The sequence below is a fragment of the Berghia stephanieae genome, chromosome 1 (assembly GCF_034508935.2).
Source record: "Berghia stephanieae isolate SIO BIC M18660-M18661 chromosome 1, UCSD_Bste_1.3, whole genome shotgun sequence".
Classification (NCBI taxonomy): Eukaryota; Metazoa; Mollusca; class Gastropoda; order Nudibranchia; family Aeolidiidae; genus Berghia; species Berghia stephanieae.
The window spans coordinates 127212003-127232023 of NC_088360.1; the positions used below are offsets into that span (position 1 = coordinate 127212003).

The following is a 20021-nucleotide window of genomic DNA, read 5'->3' on the forward strand; positions in this document are numbered from 1 at the left end:
CTGTTCTGAAGATCAAACTTATTTTCAGAGTTCTCTCCCCCATTGGCTTCCCCAAAATCTTCGCCTTTTTATTCTTCATTATAGCGTTGGCGCAAAGTACGAAAATGGAGGAGAGACGTAAAAGAAAGTATTCCAGCATAGATAGTGTGCAATGTATATGCCAAAGAACCAGGTTTGTAGCTGTAAACCTTTGATTTAATAAGAATAATCTGATTTGATTTTTTATTGGTCATAAAGCGGTTTTGTATCTCGAGAGTCCTTGCAACTGATGCCTATCAAGTGCGGGGAAAGACGCGGACGCGGGGGTTTCTTCTCTCCTCGCCTAACAACAAATCAGCTCAACTTCAATTTATAAATTTTTCTAAATATATTATTTACTTTGTTGTTACACAAGGAAGCTTAAGAGCGATTTTGAGGAGAGTATTTCAAATGAGATCCAAGAAAACCCAAAAGCCTTTTGGAAATACACCCAATCGAGAACAACAATAAGAAGCGGGGTAGGTGATCTGCGGGACAGTAATGGAGACCTGCAACGAGGACATCATAAAAGCAGAAATAATGAACAAATTCTTCTGTGGTGTATTTACACATGAGGACACTAACCATGTGCCAGCATTGGAGACAAGACATTACAGCGAGGCACTTGTCAGTATAGTTATAAAGAAAGAAGACATACTGAAAAATATTATGAAGCTTAACCCAGGCAAATCAGCAGGACCTGATGGACTCCACCCTCGAGTGCTAAGGGAAATTGCGAATGAAATTGCCACACCGCTTCAAATCATATTCACAACGGGAACTTGCCACAACAATGGAAACTTGGACAGGTTACTCCAATATTTAAAAAAGGTGATAGAAACACTCCTGGCAATTATCGACCTGTGAGTCTGACAGCAGTTCCGTGCAAAGTGATGGAGGCAATAATTAAGGAACATGTGATGGAGCATATGGTCACAAACAATCTGTTCTGTGATGAGCAACATGGCTTCGTGCCTCGGAGATCATGCATAACACAACTAATTACCTGCATTGATGAATGGACAGACGCCTTGGATAGGGGAGAACCGATGGATGCGGTATACCTCGACTTTAAAAAGGCATTTGACACTGTACCCCATGAAAGGCTCATTCAAAAACTACATAGCTATGGCATCAGAGGAAAGATAAACGAATGGATATCTAACTTCCTGCACGACAGAAAACAGAGAGTCTCACTGAACGGGCACACATCACAGTGGTCGGATGTCACCAGCGGCATTCCACAGGGGAGTGTTCTGGGTCCAGTATTATTCGTGGTATTCATCAATGATCTACCTGATGTAGTAAAAAACGTGATCAGAATATTTGCTGACGATACAAAGTTGTTTGGACCTGTAAGAACAGAAAGTGACCGACATACTATACAAGATGATATCGACAAATTATCAGACTGGTCAGACAAGTGGCTGTTAAAGTTTAATGCAAGCAAATGCAGCGTAATGCATCTTGGTTACAAAAATCCAAAGCACACATACAGAATGAGAGACGATAACGGAGTGTACCAGCAGCTAGGGGAAACAGAAGTAGAAAAGGATTTAGGAGTGTATGTAGACAACAGACTATCCTTCCACCATCATGTCAACTGTGCAATAAATAGAGCAAACAGAACTCTCGGAATTATTAAAAGGACATTCACCAGCAGAAATAATGATATTATTAGGCGGCTCTACACTGCTCTGGTACGACCATCACTTGAATATGGTAATGCACCGAGGATATCACAGCATGTCGGTGACATGGATAAAATTGAAAGGGTACAAAGGAGAGCAACGAAGCTTTGTTCAGATTTGAAGCATCTACCATATGCTGATAGACTGAGGCATCTCAAACTACCATCATTGTACTACAGAAGACAAAGAGGAGACATGATACAAGTATATAAGATAATAAACGAGAAAGATAGAGTAGATAGAGAGCAAATACTACCAGAGAGCACATTTAATAGAACGAGAGGACATAGCGACAAATTAAAAAAAAGACAGGCCAGATTAAATGTAAGAAAATGCTCCTTTGGACTCAGAGTGACAGATAACTGGAACAGCCTTCCAGAATATGTAATTAAAGCGAGGACAGTGAATGAGTTCAAAGACAAGTTAGACAAACACTGGCATTACAAGCGTTACCAGCTCCGCCCCAACCATGCAGGTGCGCGTAGATATATCAGAGATAGTGCAGAACGGGTATTACAGGCATAGCCTTCAACCCGAAGAAGAGGTATCAAGGTATCAAGTAATTGAAGTGGTGCCTGTAAGTGGAATTTAGCCTTTTATTCAATTCAAACGGTCTATTTAATGGATCCACTACGTTTCCTCTCAATTTTTGTCATTCCCGATTTTACAGTTACATTTGTTTGAGTTTGAGTTTGTTTGAATTTGAAATGGGAGGTGTGAAAGTGTGTATTCTTCTCTGAACTCTGAGAGATTAGAAGTAAAAATTTTCAATTTACGATTTTGAAATTATGCATATTTATTATACTTGGTTCATCGAAACACAATTATTAATTTTAATTTGAAATTTATTTTTGAGTGCCAAATTTCATTGCATTGTCATTGTCATTGACTCATTGACATGTCGTCATTGATAAACTCGCACACCGTTTGTTCGTTTTTTTTAGACATTCCGAAAGCTCCTAGCGCTAGCATTTCTTTCAATTTATGGATCTTTTGTCATGTCTTTATTTATTCACTTTGTCATCATATAGAAGCAATTTAAAAACTGGAACAAACCTTGATATTGATAGATTTGTGAAGGTTTAAAATTTCGTTTTATTTGAATTTGACCATTGTTTTTTTTTTTTACTTGCCATCAACCTTTCTTTAACAACTTTTCAGGACAAGAGCTTCATATTTTGATAGATTTTCATTTAACTAATATTTTTTATAACTGTACTTACTGTTCATGGAAATGCTTATCTATATGAATGGAAATATAAATGTTTTTCAGACCTTTACCCTATTTTTAAAGTTAAACGAAGTGGCAATTCGGACTCAAACTCCAATGTGCGTGTGCATACAGGGGGGAGGACGACACAATGTGAGCAGTAGGCAGAGGGTGGAAGTGAAGAAATAGAAAAAGAGTTCAGAAGAAATTCTGTTTTGCCCATTGACTCAGCTCATACTCCTATTTGGACTGTAGAAGGATTGCTGCCTATCTCACACTTCACTATCAGTATCAGGCGAGGATATATTTACCGCCTATGTAATTTTAAAATTATTTTTGTTCTTATTTTAATTGGACATCGTGTTATGTAAGAAAAGCTTTTCATTTATATCACAGTAGTTACTTTGACTGACTTTTGTTCCTTTTGTAGAGTTTTAACTCCTCTGTTTATTTCTATCAGGACTGTTACTGATGATTTTGTCTTTCTCGTCAAATAAAGCGGGTTTAGGCAAAGTAAAATATTAGGGCCAATGAATGGAATGAATGATTAAATTATATCATATAAATTTAATATTAGATATAATATATATATAATATATATCATATTTATTGAATAAGATTTATATAGTATTGTAGGAGATATCCTGTGTTGACTGTTACTAGAATGGAACAAAGAGAAACGAATAAAAGATTTCAAATTAAATGTTTATTCAAGTCCCATCCATCTGATTGGATCGAATTAAGGTGTTCTTTGACATTTTTATCAACTTACATTTACATTCTTAATTTTTCTTTGTTATTGAAAATTGTTAGTTGCTGTTACTGCCACAAAATGAAAGGCCTGTCACTGCCATAGTCTTCGCCTGACATTAGACTTGCCATTGTTGAATTATAATGGGTAATCATGCACCATAGATTAAGGCTCTGGCTCTGCTAAACTAAAAGAAAAGTGTCTTGGCTCTCAATACGACAGTTTGAAAAATCCAAAAGTGGGCTTGGAGATTGTCCATAGCAGTAACAAGAACAGTTAAGGTGTTAGTGCATTGGCGGAGACAAAAAATAATCAGGGTTCCCACTCAGTCGGGAAGTCGGGAAATGGTCTTGAATTTTTAAATTTCTTCAAGATTGGGAAAAAACGATCTTGATTTATCTTCTCTGAATCTGGAGCTTTCAAATCAGGTGTGGTCATAAACCAGAAGCAGTGATGATAATCTTCCGCAGAATTCCGGGATTTTGGGTACTTCTGTTCTTTTGTTTGTTTTTTTACTCAAGTCAACGCCAAGAAATATTAATGGGTTAAAAACTAGTGAAAGTAAAGAATATTTCATTTTATGAAATGAAAAGCAAAAGGTTGAGCAGTGTTGGAATTTCATTTTTTCACAATTAGACAGTCTTCTGAGTTTTGTTGGGGTGGGGGCTTGGTTGCAGGTTTTGTTTTTGTTGTTTTGTTTTTTTTGGTGGGTTTATGACTCGTCAGTAAGTTTTTATGAAAACATTTATAACTGGAGGGCAGTACTTCACCATAATACTAGAAATCAAGCTGTTTTAATGTTAACAGAAGTCATTTGTTTTATTTGCAGCTCACTTCATACTGATGAGAACTCTTTTCTCCCTGAACATTGTGAGGTTTGTTCCAAAAGAATGAAAGGCAGCGAGGGTGCAGAAGGGTCTTCCGCCTTCCCTGAGTCAACAGCAAGTACTTCTGGTGAAAAAACGCAGAATCCTAATTGCACTCCAGCACCATTTTTCAATAGAGCTCTGCTGGCTCCTGGGGTGAGGCTCTTTGTTTTTAAATATTAAAAGGACAGTAATTGTAACTGATGGGTTTTCTTTTTCTTTTTTTTCTCTCTCTCTTTTTTGCAAATTTTAAAACGTAAAAACTGGAAATACAACTGGGTGCTCTGCTTTCAGTCAGGTGGATCCACTTTTCCCTCTGAAATTGTGATGTTCAATCGCCACTGATGCTTTTTATTTCTGCTTTAAGAAGAAACGTCTTCTGAGTGTTTGGTTGTTTTTTTTTTAATTTCAGCATTATGTGATAGATGTATAAGCTGATATTTCTTGTTCTTTACAGTTTTCTCGCAAAAATGGTACTTAAAGTCATGATATTATACTTATACTTTATCTGAAAACGATAGGTGTGGAGTGATATAAACTTAAATCGTTTTGAGCACATTAAGCGGATATTTCTCGATGTAAAAGCTCAGATTTATAGTGTGAAATCTGTCTCTAAACATCAAAGTTTAACAGTTATAATAATAATAATAATAATACCAACCACCATTTTAGGGCTTTTTCAGGAATAAATCCTAGAGAATAATTTCAGTGCCGGTCCATCGATTAATGTTTGAAATCATACTTTTTATATATACATATTCAATTTTCGGTTTTAATTCATTGTAGTCTGATTATATTCTTCCATGGTATGGAGGCCTCTACCACTTGTATATAGTGAGTTATTTATGACTGCATGCCTTTCTTTAGGTTAAAATTAAAATAGACCTAATTTTAAAAATCTAATTCTGTAACATATTATATTAATTAATGATAATAAATTCATGTTCAACAGTAAATCACAGTTTCGGTTTGTTATCACATCTAATACCAATCCATTTCACATGTTTTGTTTGTACTTTTTGTAGATTGTTTGAATTCAGTTTTTGATAAAGTTATCAATTTCGTCTCCAGATGCATCTGACAAAACATTTGAAAATATTTATCAGAAAAAAAAAAATGTAGATTGAGTCACATTGCCCTTTGATTTTATATTCCTGTTTTTAATTCCACATCACTCGTTCTAAATTCTTAGCAGCCTTTTTTTTTTTTTTTTTTTAGATAATGATGACTTGTCTTATTTCATAATAATTCAAGAGTATTTTAATTTTGCATCCAAGAAATTGTGTCATATTTGTTTCTCTCTCTTTTTTTTTTTTTTCTCTCTCCTTATTTATGACCAATTTTAACCCTTTCTTCCCAGGATTTATTTATTTACTTGTCATTTGACCAGTTAACTGCTGTATTCTGGAAGAACCTGTGTTTAAAAATTTGGCCAGAAAATTCATCTTTCAAATATTGTCTGATTTAAAACTCTCACGAGGTCTCAGTTTTGTGAGTTTTTGTCAAGACCCGGTCATTTAATTGACGAGTTCTCTGGCCAAATTTGTAAGTACGAGTTTTTCCAGGGTGCTGCGGTTAACTGGTTAATTGATATAAATCTGCCCCCTCAAAAATATTACAGAATGAAACATCAACATCCACTCTAAATTATATAGATTCCTCCCTCACTGACCTATTACAAATCCACTTTAAAGAAATTCTCATTATTAGTGGTGGGAAGCTACAGATGATGTTCTCTTTGTACATCTTTTTAATCCTCTACATCTTTTGTCTTGTCTCTTACAGTTTTCTTTCCATGGCTTTAATCATGTCTTGTGTGTTGACATTATTAGTTATCAATATCATATACTGTAAAGAATTGAGTATATCTCCTTATTGATCCTGTGTCTGCGACTTAGCGAAATTGACTATCCAATTATCTTCTAGTCTCATTGAGAATTTAAAAAGTGTTTTAAGTGTTAATAATGTTAACACCTTAAAATACAAATCAATCGTTTAAGTTACAGTTATAGAGTACTTTTAATTGATGATTAATGTACAAGAACAGTGCTGTTTGTTCTTTTACAATTCAGAAATGGTTTCATCTAAATAAAAGAAAGTTAATTCCTTGAAATGGCACATCTTCAGTCATTTGGGTAAATGTGTTTAATGGATTGTGCGATTAAACACATCAGTTGTATAGAGATAAGTTTTATTTGATTAATTAATTATATATATATACATGGAGTGCACAATTTCAATTATTCAATGTGTATTTAAGCAGTGTGTAATGTGCAATTATATGAACCAAGTCAATTCTAACTTAGCCATATTTAATGGTATTTTATTGTCCATCATACTTTATTTCAGGCACCTCGTGTACTTGTTGAGAATCAGCAGGTGAATGCCGAGCCATCGGTTGAGCTACTCAACTTAGACACATTTAACTACAGTCAATATTTAAGAACTCCTCCATCCATTAAGAGCCAAAAACTTTATTTAAGAGGCAATTCACCCCAGTATACAGGATTTGGTATGTTTTACATGTGATGTATGTTCACTAACATAATAAAACATCGACTGTTCTCTCATTTGCTTTTTATTCTAGTTTGTAACGTAACAATTTCTTGAAAATTATCCTTGGTGATTTCTTTGTATATAAAGTAAACAACTAGAATCTCATGCTGGTTTCAGAGTATCTGTAGCTTACACATACCTGCCAAATTTTACGAATTTTAGACAAATTCCATGGCCATTTACTAAAATACGAAATTGTATGGAAATTACAAATTTTAATTCTCACTAATAATACTTAGATAATAATAATGATTGGAATAAGAACTACTACCACTACTACTATCACTACAATAAGAATTATGATGATAATAATTAATAACAATGATAAAGCATTTCTACAGCGCATGAGCATGCCGATGTAATGTTGAAGTGATCATCAATGTCAAATTATGCGGTTCTTATACAATTTCATACATTACTAATTTCCTTGTCAAATTACTAAAAATTGACACAAATCACTAAATTAGAAGTTTTCAATTTGGCAGGTCTGCTTACATATAAAATATGAATCTCCAAGTTCACTTTTTACAAAATCCGGGTTTTTTTAAATTGGAAACCAGAACATTTTATTTAATACATCTTCATCATTGAATTTCTCAAGTTTAATTATGTTCTTTCGAAGTGATAATTTACCTGGAGAGGGTTAACTCTTGGGATAGTACGTGACTTTTGAAATCAGTTTTGTTTGGTTGAGGTTTGTTTTTTTGCTAGTGGAGAGTCTTGGTTTAATTATATATTATTTGTTGTTTTATGTTTTCCACATTTTCTGATTAAAAAGCAATGTGATTATTTTTCCTCCATTACTAAAGTTTTAGATTAGAAGAAGGTCAATGTATTTTTTGTATTTTAAAAAATTCTTTTAATTATTTTTTATATCTTTATTTTCTTCTTGATTCCATCCACAGATCGCTTTGATCGTGTCTCTGATGAAATTATTCTAAAAATTTTCCACTATTTGCCGCGACATATAATGTGTACATGTGCTCTTGTGTGTAGAAGATGGGCTCGAATTGCGTAAGTTCGTTTACAGTGCTTTAGCATTCCCTTTGTGGAGGGGGGGGGGGCTTTTAGTGTATTTTGTCCCAGGTCGATAGCTATATTTTTTTACTTATTTAAGACGTGAGATTTAAGATCTAATAAGTGCTCAGTACCTGTTTTGTCATTGGATTTTTTTTCCCTCATTTATAATTTGTTTCTCTACTGGTGACTTAGGGGTTGTTTATTACTTGTTTATAATCACCTAGAAATTGTTCTCTTTCCCTTTCTTAAAACACGTTTTTTATCATTTTGATTTTATTTCTTGCATTCCCAGGTGTGATATGTCGTTGTGGAAACGAATGGATTTGGGAGGCCGCCTTGTAAAGAAGGGTGTTTTGAAAATCATACTGGAAAGGGGAGTTGAGATCTTGAGGTTGAATCGGTCAGAGGTCAGTTTCAGTCTTTGTTGTCTGTCTTTGTTGCTTTATTGTATCTTTAGGCATTTTCAGCCTTTTAACTGATAATAGTTATTATTACGCTAAAGGAAAATGAATAATATTTAGTTGTAATAAGATAGCTGTCAAGTGTTCCATTATTACAAGACAGCTTTTTTTAAGCTAAGAATTTTACATTTCAGTTGTATAAATCATATTTATGTTACTGTAATATTTGCTTAGATTTTATCTGCATTTTCTCATTCAAGATTTTATAAGTACTACCCTCACCTCATTGTAATCTTCAAATCAGTGGCCAACTGTCCTGATAAAATCAGGACTGTCCCCATTTGGTAATCTGAGAAAATTTTTAAGAAAATGAAAACTGGACTGTTTATATAGGTATATGGGAATGACCATTGCATTTGTTTTTTGTTTTTTTTTGACTAGCAAATTAAAGCAAGGAACAGAAAAAGCTATAACTCTAGATTATGTTATATGATAGTCCAAACATAATGCTGTTTGGGGTAAGGGGTCATGACTGTTTTGTGCGTTAGTGGGTCCCATTTAAGCTCTTTGAATACTTGGTCGCTATGCTATTGCTTGTCAAAGTTGTTGCCAAGCTGTTTGATTTTTTTCCCACTTCATCCATATATATTCAGTTAAGTCTTTTCATTTCACTCCATGATGACACCGGATAATGAAGTTATCGTTAACCATACAGTGGCGTTGTATTTACTCTTCAACAAATATTTGTTTGCAATGTTTAAAAAGATAAACCTCGATATTACGCTGTGAAATTGAAAAGTCTTTTGAAATTTTTACATCCCATAAGCATTTTAGATTTAGGTTATTACTTCTAGAATGAAACTTAAGTCACAATGTGAAAAGTTGCCAAACGTAATATTTTTCTCTTCAGATAATGGGTGATTTTGACTCTACTGTGGTTGGTAGTCCTGATCCTCGTAGATCACCGCTTTCCGAAGACAGGTATGTAAAGTTATGTTTATGATTATGTCTTTGTTCTTCTTCTTCTTCTTTTTTTTTTTTTTTTTTTTTTTTCCCCTATTGATTGCAAGTGAATTTTCCTTTCCCGTGAATTTAATCTTTACATTTCCAGCTTCATTTAATGAACACCGTTTATTTACTATTTCCTGGAATTGGCAGAAAATGAAAGAAAATGAGTGATTTGGCAGCCAGTGGTGCTAAGATTTTCACTATTGAGATAGTAGTTGATTTTCTTGTAATCCTGATTTCTTCTTTATCATTTCAGATTATATCGCCTGAAGTACCTCGACATGAGTATGGCAAATGTTCAATCCAGTTTGGTGGAATCAATGTTGAAGTTTTGTCCCAACCTTTGTAAACTTAGTCTTGAAAACATCCCGGTGTCAGACCAACTGTTAATGTAAGTTTTACAGCTACTCGTGTAGCTGTCAACTTTACTATAAAATTATGGTTGTTTACAGCTACCCGTGTAGCTGCCAACTTTACTATAAAATTATGGTTGTTTAGTATGAATAGACATAGATGTATTAGAAACATGGGTAAAATTCCTCCTGCTGATTTCCTTGGGAGGGGCCTCTGCATAGTGCAGTTCCATGGATTTACCATGCTCAATGCGCTTCACAGTGTTTCATTTATTTCCCTGGAAGGCAATAAGGAGCCATTTTATCATTTCGAACAGTATTGCTCCCTTGATAGATGTCTTTTTTTTTTTATTTGTACTGAGATGTCTTTTTTTTTTTTTTTTTTGTACTGACACTTACAGTATCTGTCACTGTCAGGTACTCGTTCACATCTGAGTTGAGTGAGGTAATGTGTTTAAATTGCCTCACCCGAGGCCACAACATCAGGACCAGATGATGTGCATGAGAAGTGCGGATGATAGACACATATCTTCCACTCTTCCTTTTCTAAAATGTTAAGGTTGTCACTCTTCTATGAACCTACCCACTTCTTGGTGGCTCACATGTTTGAAAGATAAAATTACAGAATATAACCTTCTTTATTGATGTGGGCAGACTGAATGAGAGAGTATTAGTGTACTCTATTTGAAAATATTTTGAAGTCTTTACCTCAGCAAGTAGTGATGTAACTAACTTTCTGTTCAATAGATTATTATATACTACTAATGAGCTGTTTCAGAGTGAATTGTCTCACAAAAATGAAGATTTATGAAATATTTTCTTTTTGATGTCATCTTGTCTCTGTTTTGTTAATTTCATTTTTTTATTTTTAAATATATATACATATATATATTTTTTTTTTTATCCAGCAACCTTAGTCTCAACAGTCCTTACCTTGAAACTCTCAATCTTTGTATGGCAAATGGTGTAACAGCTAGAGGTCTGTGTTATATATTTAAGAACTGCTTAAGGTGAGAGTTTTTGGGTATTTGTTTTTCTTTTCGTTATACATTATTTCAATATATCAAGTTTGTTTTGCGAAACTGTGAAAGAGTTTGAACATATGTTGGTCTGATTTTCTTTTCCATCCCTATAACTGTAAAGTGCAAATAGACTTAGTTTTGATTTTGACCTATGCAAATGACATCTTTAATTGTTATTATTACTAGAAGTGTATCTGTAGTGTTAATTATTCATTTTTTGTTTAGCCATATTTGCATAAAGTGGATACCCTCCATTCCTGTCAAAAGTGTTCCCCACCAGTCATTAGTTGATATCATATGTTAGAGGTGGTGTTCCTGCCAATAGATTGCACTAAAAATGTGAGTTGTCAGTTTTATTTTATTTTTAATATTGATGAAATCTACTTATCAAATATTGAGAGGAAGGAAATTTAAGATGCAAGGTATAACTGTTAGAGTGTAGGGATAAATTGCACAAAAGAGTATGTACTTTAATTTATTTTATTTTATTTTATAATTTTTCCCCAGTCTTTCAGAGTTGAATATAGCCTGGACGTGGCTCACTGCCTCAGATATTCATATTGTGGCCCTGAACCTTCCCCCACAGTTACTGTCTTTAAACTTTAGCGGATGTAGGGAAAGGATATCAGATGATGGTGAGTTTGAAAAATAAAGAAATGAAAAAAGAATATAGGTGGGAGTTTGGTAGTCTGTATATTTACTACTCTTGTGTGATTTCATACAGCAGTCCTGAAGCAGTTTTTCCACTTACTCTCGAATGCATGGGTTTGAATGTATTCTTGGATTTCTTTGGGGGAGGGGGGGGGGGGGGGGGGTGCTGGAGATATATTGTGAAGACCATACTGTAACTGGTATATTCAGTAAATTTGTCAAATTGTTCTGTATTTTTTGTTCCATCTTTCATTTTCTCATTGTTTTGCCTTTGTAAACTATACAACAGTTGATCTTCATCTGAGGTAGTTTTGTTCTTTACTATTTTTATTTTTGCAGTTATTGTCGAGCTTTCCAAAAGATGCTCACAGGTTCAAGACTTAGATTTGAGCGACTCAACTCAAATCTCCCAAGTTGCATTGGACGGAATGGTCAGGCACTTAAAAGAACTTAGAATGCTTTCTCTCAGCAGATGTTATAGAATTGATCCGCATAACCTTAGGTAAGTATACCAACAACAAGTAATTCAGTCGTTTTTGATGCCGGGTTAAAATGTAAATGTGCAGTCAGATTCTAATCCTGACTTTTTCCCAAATGTAATCTTAGGCTCTAATCAGGTCTTCTCTCTCTCTTTCTTATTTTTCCTTTCCTTTTGTATACGCATCTGTGTCCCTGGGATTTTTATGGCAGAGATGGTAAATTAGACGTGTGAATCCTCCGACTATACTCTGAATTACCAAATCACGAGTAATTGTCAACGATCGACCCACCAACCTTCTTCAGTCCCTTGAAAAGAAAAAAAAAAGAAATAATAATAAGCTGAACCCTCCACTCCACCTGTGCTGTTTATAGTCCCAATGGTTCCATTCCAATTTTTTCTTTAAGATGTTTTCTTCCCTTCTTATAATATGCCCAACCCGAAAAAACAACAAAATATACCTAACCTTTTATTGAGGTCAAATCTTAAACATGACGGTCCCAAGCCCTCAGAAAAGTCGGGGGGGGGGGGGGGGGGTCCTACATAAATGGCACATGAAGAAAGCTGGTGCTTAGATGCTATTTTAACCTTCTCCGCTTAATCGACACACTAACCACAACTCCCGAGGGTGTGCGATTAAGCAGAGTCGCTGTAGTTGGAACCTTAAATTTTGGTGTTTTATGTTTAAAAGATGTATGTGAAGCTTGTGGCCCAAAACTAGATACAAACGTGACAAATGTCCACAAATACACATAAAATAAACATTCAGTCGTTTATCAGAAGCGACACTTTAGCTAAACAAGTTTTCAAATCAATGATAAATAGAGATACAAATGTGTAGAAATATTGAATTATGAGTTAACAACTGATGCTGCATATGATAAAGACAATATCAACTTAGACTGAGCATATCTCTGCATTGGATGATATCCATTGGTGTTGCTTCTGAAAAATTGTTAATGACACCAAATACACTATTTTATGCACTTCACATTGAATTGTCTAAAATATTGAAACAATATAACCAAATAAAATATTTTTATATTCCATAAAGTTCTTAACATTGAGAATTATTAATCACAGCATAATAGCTAAGCGTAGTTATCTATTGGTCTGACGTTGCCTACTCCATGTGACAACAATGATCTTCATGTCATGAATTTAACTTGGTTACTATAGTTAATTATTACTTTACAGATGTATTACTCATACCCTTTCGTGTCACTCCTGAAAATTTGCACACACACAAAACTGTCACATCAGGCAAAGATAAATGACATTACAACAACATTCAACTTGTCGCCTTGAAAAAACGCCATCTGGCTAGTGAACAATAAGTTGGTGATCTCATCATAAACATGAAGCTGTTCCTTTTGTACTTTAATACGGCTTTGTGGACCAAAATATCTGCCCTGACTGGGGCTGTGGTGTCACTTCTAAAAAATGACAGCAAACTGATGAACCTTTTATTACTTCTATGATATGGCTTTCTTTTACAAATTAAACAGTACTATTTATAGATTTTTACTTTACCTCACATATATATGATCAGAATACATTTTAAAAAAATGTAATTTAAACTTAAGGGGAACTGGTGACACCTGCTTTTATAAATGCCCATAATGTATCTGTTTCTTAACCAATTTGATCGAAATTTGGTTCAAAATAATATTTAAACATTATTTATTTAGATTTGGGAGTGACAGACATCATAACATGAGAAATAGTTGTAGATAATTCTTCCTCAATGATCACCATTAATGATTGCTGAAATGCACCCAAGAAAATCAGTGTGTTTTTGTGAAGATAAACCAAACTCAATAACCATGAGCAAAACAGAAACAATTTTGCCATCAGATTTCATATCTTAGGCATACTGGCTTGATAATGGTAAAGAAACACTCTTGATTGCACATGAATCTTAAATATGGATTCAAAATCATGCCTGTCAATAAAGCACCTTTTGACCTTGGCTCTACACTTGTTAAGGTCACTAATGTGATCACATTTTTTTGTTGTTGTGTTTTCTGTCATAATTCCTTGTTTCAAAACTGATTTTCTTCAACAGGAGTTTGGGAGATCTGCCACATTTAGAGAGACTTAATGTCTTTGGCATCATGAGCAATGACACCTTGAATGTAATTCAGAATCACTTGACCCGGTTAAAGGTCAACCGGTATCCTTTCTCTGCCATTGCTCGACCAACCGTCAACAACAATAAAAATGTGAAAATTTGGAACCAGGTACCAAGGAATTGAAATATTTCCAACAATAATGAGAGAAACCCATGCCAGTTATGTTATTTTAATTCATTATTTATTTATTTATTTTCATCTTTTAACATTGTTTTCTCTAATGGTATTATTATTAAGGGGGTTAAGGGTATTGAAAAAAAATCCAAGATATTCAATTTTGTTTTTAGTACAAGGGATCTTTTATAAATACAAATCAATTTGAAATAAATAATTACAGTTTGGATCTTACGAGATGGAAACTCAGATGAGTACTTTGTCCTTTTTTCTTTGTGCCTACACATTTATTAGGCTTTTGTGGAAAGTTGTTGCTTCTTACAGGAGTCCCGCCATATCATATATTTTAAAAAAATTACAGTTGAAAATAGAGGAAGCAAATTCCTATTATTTGTAGATACAATGTTGATAATGTAAATTTAACTCACCCCTCCCCCCATTATATCAAATGATACTATGAATTCTATTTTATTTATTTGTTTTTAATAATTAAAGATTTTACCTCAACTAGAAGGTGGCGAATGTTTGCCATTTCGATTATGTAAATATTTAAACCAGACCTGTAAATTGACAGTTGTCTGATTTTCTTATTACTTATCTTTTTGCATTTTATGTAAGTTTTGGTGCAGTACGTTTTATGAAAAATTTTCGAACAATTTTGTCAACTGCCACTTACAGGTCTGATAATCAATTCATATTGTGTTCACATTCAGTTCTGATTGTTTTCAACACTGATTGATTTTGTTTTTAACTTATTGTAATCATGTACATTTTCTGTTCAGATATGAATTATTCTCACAAAAATTGAAGTATGTTTTTCTCAAGCTGGATCTGACAGTCACCAGTCACTGAAAAAAAAAACATGAAACCGGTGCCAATCTATTAGTTACATATTGGGGTGATTAAAGGGAAAGTCTTGAGACAAGAATTTAGAGGATTTATAATTTTTTTTGGGCTTAATTTAACCAACCAGAATTTTGTTGTTTTAATTCAAATTTTTGATCAAAGAAGCGGGGGGAATTGATGGTAATAAAATTCTTCTCTTTGCTTTAATTTGATTTTGGGATTCTCTACATTCAACCTGTGCAAGGATGATTGATATAGTGAACGTTTGATGCAGATTTTTCTTTATTTTATTTTTTTCTTTAATTGAACAAGAAATTAAAGTTTAGTTTAGATGTACTCCTTTTAAGGATGTTGACCAGCATGTTTTCTTTTTGTTGAACCAATGTCGATTATCTCATAAGGATAGTGCATTTTAATTTATAAATGGTCATTCTGATGAACCACCTAATTGTGGTCAGATGGTGATTGTCAATCAAGACAAAAAAATTAGCTATGATAATTTCTTGGAGTCTGTATAATTTACTGTTTGCGAGGCCAAATTAGATAAAAACTTCTTCGTCGGTGGTTCTTTGCTTTAAAACCCTCTGGGTGGGGTTCCTGGCCTCCTACAGTGTGTCTTCTATCCACCTACATGTTTTCCAACTTGCTTTCTGTCTTTGTCTTGAAATGAGATTACTTGCTTTTGTCCTGGCCTTGGTCGGATACTCTGGCTGAGAGAGAAACAGTCAAATGTATAGTTTGTTTTGGGAGATGATATTTTTTCCCTTGTAAATCATCTCTCTGTTATGCTTTGTATTAAATATGATTTGTAAACATTTGAGTGTACATTCCTCTTAGTGGGGACCTGTGCTTTTAGGTGATCTCAAACTAAGTACTTTGAGAGTGTGCTCTTGGAATCTACATCTGTTTCCTATTTTAACCAATTCCCCTTTTGTCTTCCTTTTTCTTGGGTGCTTTAATTATAATTCTAGAACTTTTTACTTTCCCATTTTCTTCCTTTTTACTAGCGCTGATATGACCTTAATGTGTTGTAAGCGCCGTAAGACCCTTAGAACAAAAACAAACTTTAAAACCCGGATCAGAGCCTCCCACATTTAGAGAGCCAATACTTTTTAAGAATGAAAAATGCAAACTTGGTCACTGCTTTGTATCCTGTGTATTAAAACGGTTTTGTTACATTTTATCTTTTTTACACGTTTGTTTGATGCTAAGAGTTCTCTATGTATTGACAAACAGCTGTCAAGTCACTAAATGAAAATCAGTAGTCTAAGTGTGTTGGAACATTTATTTTACATTCATGTAAAGCTGCAATATCAGCACTGATATGACTGAGTTGTTGCAAGTGTTATTAAACTCCCCCCCCCACCCTCCCAAAAAAAAAGCTGAAAGCTATAATATAATCTTTATGTAGCATATGTACCTAACTATTTTGGTTTGCTCCTTGTTTGTAAGAAACTTGAGTTTATTTTGTTATTGTTACAATTAATGACACGTTCCTGAATTTTGTATTACCCCTTCCGAAATTTATTTAATGCTCAATTTTCATTCATGGAGTTATCTTTGTAGTTGATTGAGTCCTGTTGCTATGCTGAATTGCAATCCAGGACATTCACAGTGCCAAACTGGGTGGGGTTCCTTACCTCCCATAGTGGGCAGGGAGGCACTTACTGTGTCTTCTATCCCCCATATGTTTTCCAACTTGCTTTCTGTCTGTCTTGAAATAAAATTACTTGGTTTTGTCCAGGCAGTGGCTGGAAACCCGGGCTGAGAGGGAAACAATCAAATGTATGGTTAGTTTTGGGAGATGATATTTATTTCCTTGTAAATCATCTCTCGTTATGTATGTTATTTTGTATTTAACATATGATTTGAGCGGGTGGTTGGATGGAGCATCACCCTTGAATCAATACTTGATGTTGCATGGTGTACGATCCGATAGTGATGTCGTTTCTTCTCTCTTTACTAGCCTATCCTGCTTCTTGTTGTGATTGTGTTTTGACAGGGGATGTTTTTTTTTCTGTGGATCTTCTGCTGTTGTCTTGGTTATTTGTAATTTAGCTGTGTATCTTTGGGTATGATTTTGATTTGCTTTTGTGCTATTTTTGTTAGATGCTTGTTTTTTTGTTTCAGCGTTCTCATATAACCTCAATTGTGTTGAAGAGACTAAGCAACAACAAACATATGATTTGTAAGAATTTGAGTGTATTCCTCTTAGTGGGATCTTTTGCTGTTGTCTGGGTGAGACTTTTATGTGATCTCAAACTAAGTACTTTGACAGTGTGCTCTTGGAATCTACATCTGTTTCTTATTCGAACCAATTCCCCTTTGTCTTACCTTTTCTTGGGTGCTTTAATTGTAATTCTTGAACTTTTTACTATCCTATTTTCTTCCTTTTTACTGGCGCTGATATGACCTTAATGTGTTGCAAGCGCCGTAAACCCTTAAAAACAAACCGTGCCAAAGTTTGTATAAAAGAATAAGTAAGATGCATTAGGCTAGGCAATTATGATATTCTGTATTCAATTCAATTGTTAATGTCATTCATTTCTTTTAAATTCATCATCAGCAACTCCATTTTCATTTTTGTGGTTTCATTTATAAAGCTTTATGAAATTTATGATCTATTTTTATGTACAACTTTACCATTGATTTTAAAAGTATAAGCTTTATATTTATATGTATGTTTTTGTTCTTGAAAATGAGAATTTAAATTAATACTTAATTTCTGAAATCCAATCTTTTACATTTCCAGATAAATAATTCTTAACTTTGTGGCATGTGTGTAATTGTTAGGATTAACATCTACAACTGCACACTTAATCACATCTTTTCTTGTTTGTTTTAAAATTAAAAGCGATTTAATGTACAGAAATGGTATAAATTGTTCCTCTTTTTTACTTAATTTTAGGACCAGTTTCAGAGTTCATTTGTAATTTTCCTAATTGATTTTAAGTAATTAATATTTTTTTCTCTCCATATTTATTACCTTTTAAATAGTGGTTTTGATGTTCTCGTCTCTGAATTTGCATCTGCGCCAAAACTGCAGGGTGGCCTTAGTTCTCAGTCACCTTTAGAGATTGTAGTTTGGATATATGGATACCACCGCTTCTTATAAGACGAGATTAAATAATCTTTGTCATATTTTATTTATTTATTTATTCAATTGGGAGTGTCAAGCTTTTTCCCCTCTTACCCATATGTTTTTGTTTTTAAATCTGTAGTACTGAATTATCATTTGCACAGTGGAATCTTGAAATACTGCCAACCTTGTGGTTGAACGAGTCAGTAAATCCTCCATTTTCTAGTAGAATTCTATCTCCCATGTGTTAGGTCAACACTCTATCCACTAACCTTTCTAAATTCTGTGAAAAGTAACAAATAAAAACAAGTTGGACCCTGTGACATGGCTATTTTTAGTGATCACTGACAGTCCATCTCCCATGTTCGTAAACTTACCAGTTGTCTTGAAACGATTTGCTATTATTAGGCTTTGACTCCGCTTAACTAGTCATATAATAGTAATGCTGCTAGCATTTGTAAATTTCATCGTTGTACTAAGTTAAGTACCAAGGCAATGATTATGAGAAAAGTTGTAATGACAGGAGTAATAAATGAATTATTGGCTCCACTCTATGGTCTTTACGTATGTCATGGATTGATGGACGGACAGGTGAATCATTTTTGATGGATCAAAGATATGTGAGGGTTTGAATTTAATGTACAATTGGACAAATGTAAAAGGATAGATTTGTGAATGTATAAGGATGGGTGTTTGCTTGTGTCAACTTATGGCCGAGTTGAAGTATATAAAGTTCGATATGTGGGTGGATGAGCGAAGAGGTGAAAGGATGAGTGGATGGATTGGATTCCTGTCCTCACCACCAGACCAGTTACTGTCAGATTTGATTTGCTTTACATATATTCTAAGTAATACAAATATATTTTCATTTTTGGCAAAGGTCCAGGTGAGGTGGTGACTTTTGTCTCAGACTAGATACAGAAGTACAGTTCTTCTATCATCTGCTTCTGTTCTAAGCCCATTATCCTCCTATTCCTGGTGCTGAAAGGATTTGCCATCTTTTACTCTAGGAAATGATCTTAATGTATAAAACAAAATTGTGTTGATTTTAGCAGAAACATTCATCAAACGTTATGTGCATAGCTCATGATATGTGCCTCAGTGATTTGATGCATAAAAATGATTCAGTTGAAAATTGATATTACTTTATGTATTATATAATGGCTGATGAAGATTTTATTATTGAGAATTTCATTCCGTCATTGACTTTTCTGGAGTATTAATTCATAAAAATTTGAGAGAATAAATGAATTTATGTTCATAATATTTCTTTCGTATCAATTATTTTTATTGTAATTTTGTTGTCTTGCTTTTCCATCTTTTTGGCTGGGAGGGGTCTTTTGACCTCCCATGGTGGGCAGGAGATCACTTGCTGTGTCTTCTATCCCTCTATATGTTTTCTAATTCTAAGCTGCTTTCTGTCTTTGAAAACATATAGAGGGATAGAAGACACAGCAAGCTTTCTGTCCTTGTCTTGGAATGACTGGGCAGGGAGGCACTTACTGTCTTCTATCTCCCTATATCTGTTTTCCAACATGCTTTCTGTCTTTGTCTTGGAATGAGATTACAGTGGAACCTCCCGATTACGACACCTCCGAATAGCGACCTCCCGATAACGACATTGACCCCTGGTCCCGATTTTTTTTCTATTTAAAATCAGTAAAATAAACCTCCAAATAACGACGCACTTTTTGATAAAACCTCCGAATAACGATATCATTTTGGCGATTTTCGTAGATATCTGATACTAAAAATACCGAGTATGAGTACTCAAAGTTTATAAAAACGATTCCTGCTTGAACCAATGAGAACGCAGCTTTTG

The 20021-nt window shown here is 34.1% G+C and overlaps 1 protein-coding gene across 1 annotated transcript; it reads left to right on the plus strand.

Annotated features, from left to right (window-relative positions):
- Positions 1 to 19: 19 nt before the first annotated feature.
- On the plus strand, positions 20 to 19463 carry LOC144963080 (S-phase kinase-associated protein 2-like). Its single transcript, XM_078896713.1, has 12 exons — positions 20 to 172; positions 4500 to 4692; positions 6886 to 7048; positions 7998 to 8106; positions 8405 to 8519; positions 9424 to 9494; positions 9778 to 9912; positions 10783 to 10884; positions 11404 to 11531; positions 11887 to 12049; positions 14094 to 16981; positions 17300 to 19463. The coding sequence occupies exons 1-11, from the start codon at positions 105 to 107 to the stop codon at positions 14281 to 14283; spliced, it is 1437 nt and encodes a 478-aa protein (XP_078752839.1). The 5' UTR covers positions 20 to 104; the 3' UTR covers positions 14284 to 16981; positions 17300 to 19463.
- The last annotated feature ends 558 nt before the right edge of the window (positions 19464 to 20021 follow it).

Bases quoted from the DNA above. Each gene is read 5' to 3' on its own strand.
- LOC144963080 (XM_078896713.1), top strand. From the start codon at position 105: ATGGAGGAGAGACGTAAAAGAAAGTATTCCAGCATAGATAGTGTGCAA. The intron at 173-4,499 runs GTTTGTAGCTGT...TTTTATTTGCAG, and splicing joins TGTATATGCCAAAGAACCAG to CTCACTTCATACTGATGAGA. The intron at 9,913-10,782 runs GTAAGTTTTACA...TTTTTTATCCAG, and splicing joins GTGTCAGACCAACTGTTAAT to CAACCTTAGTCTCAACAGTC.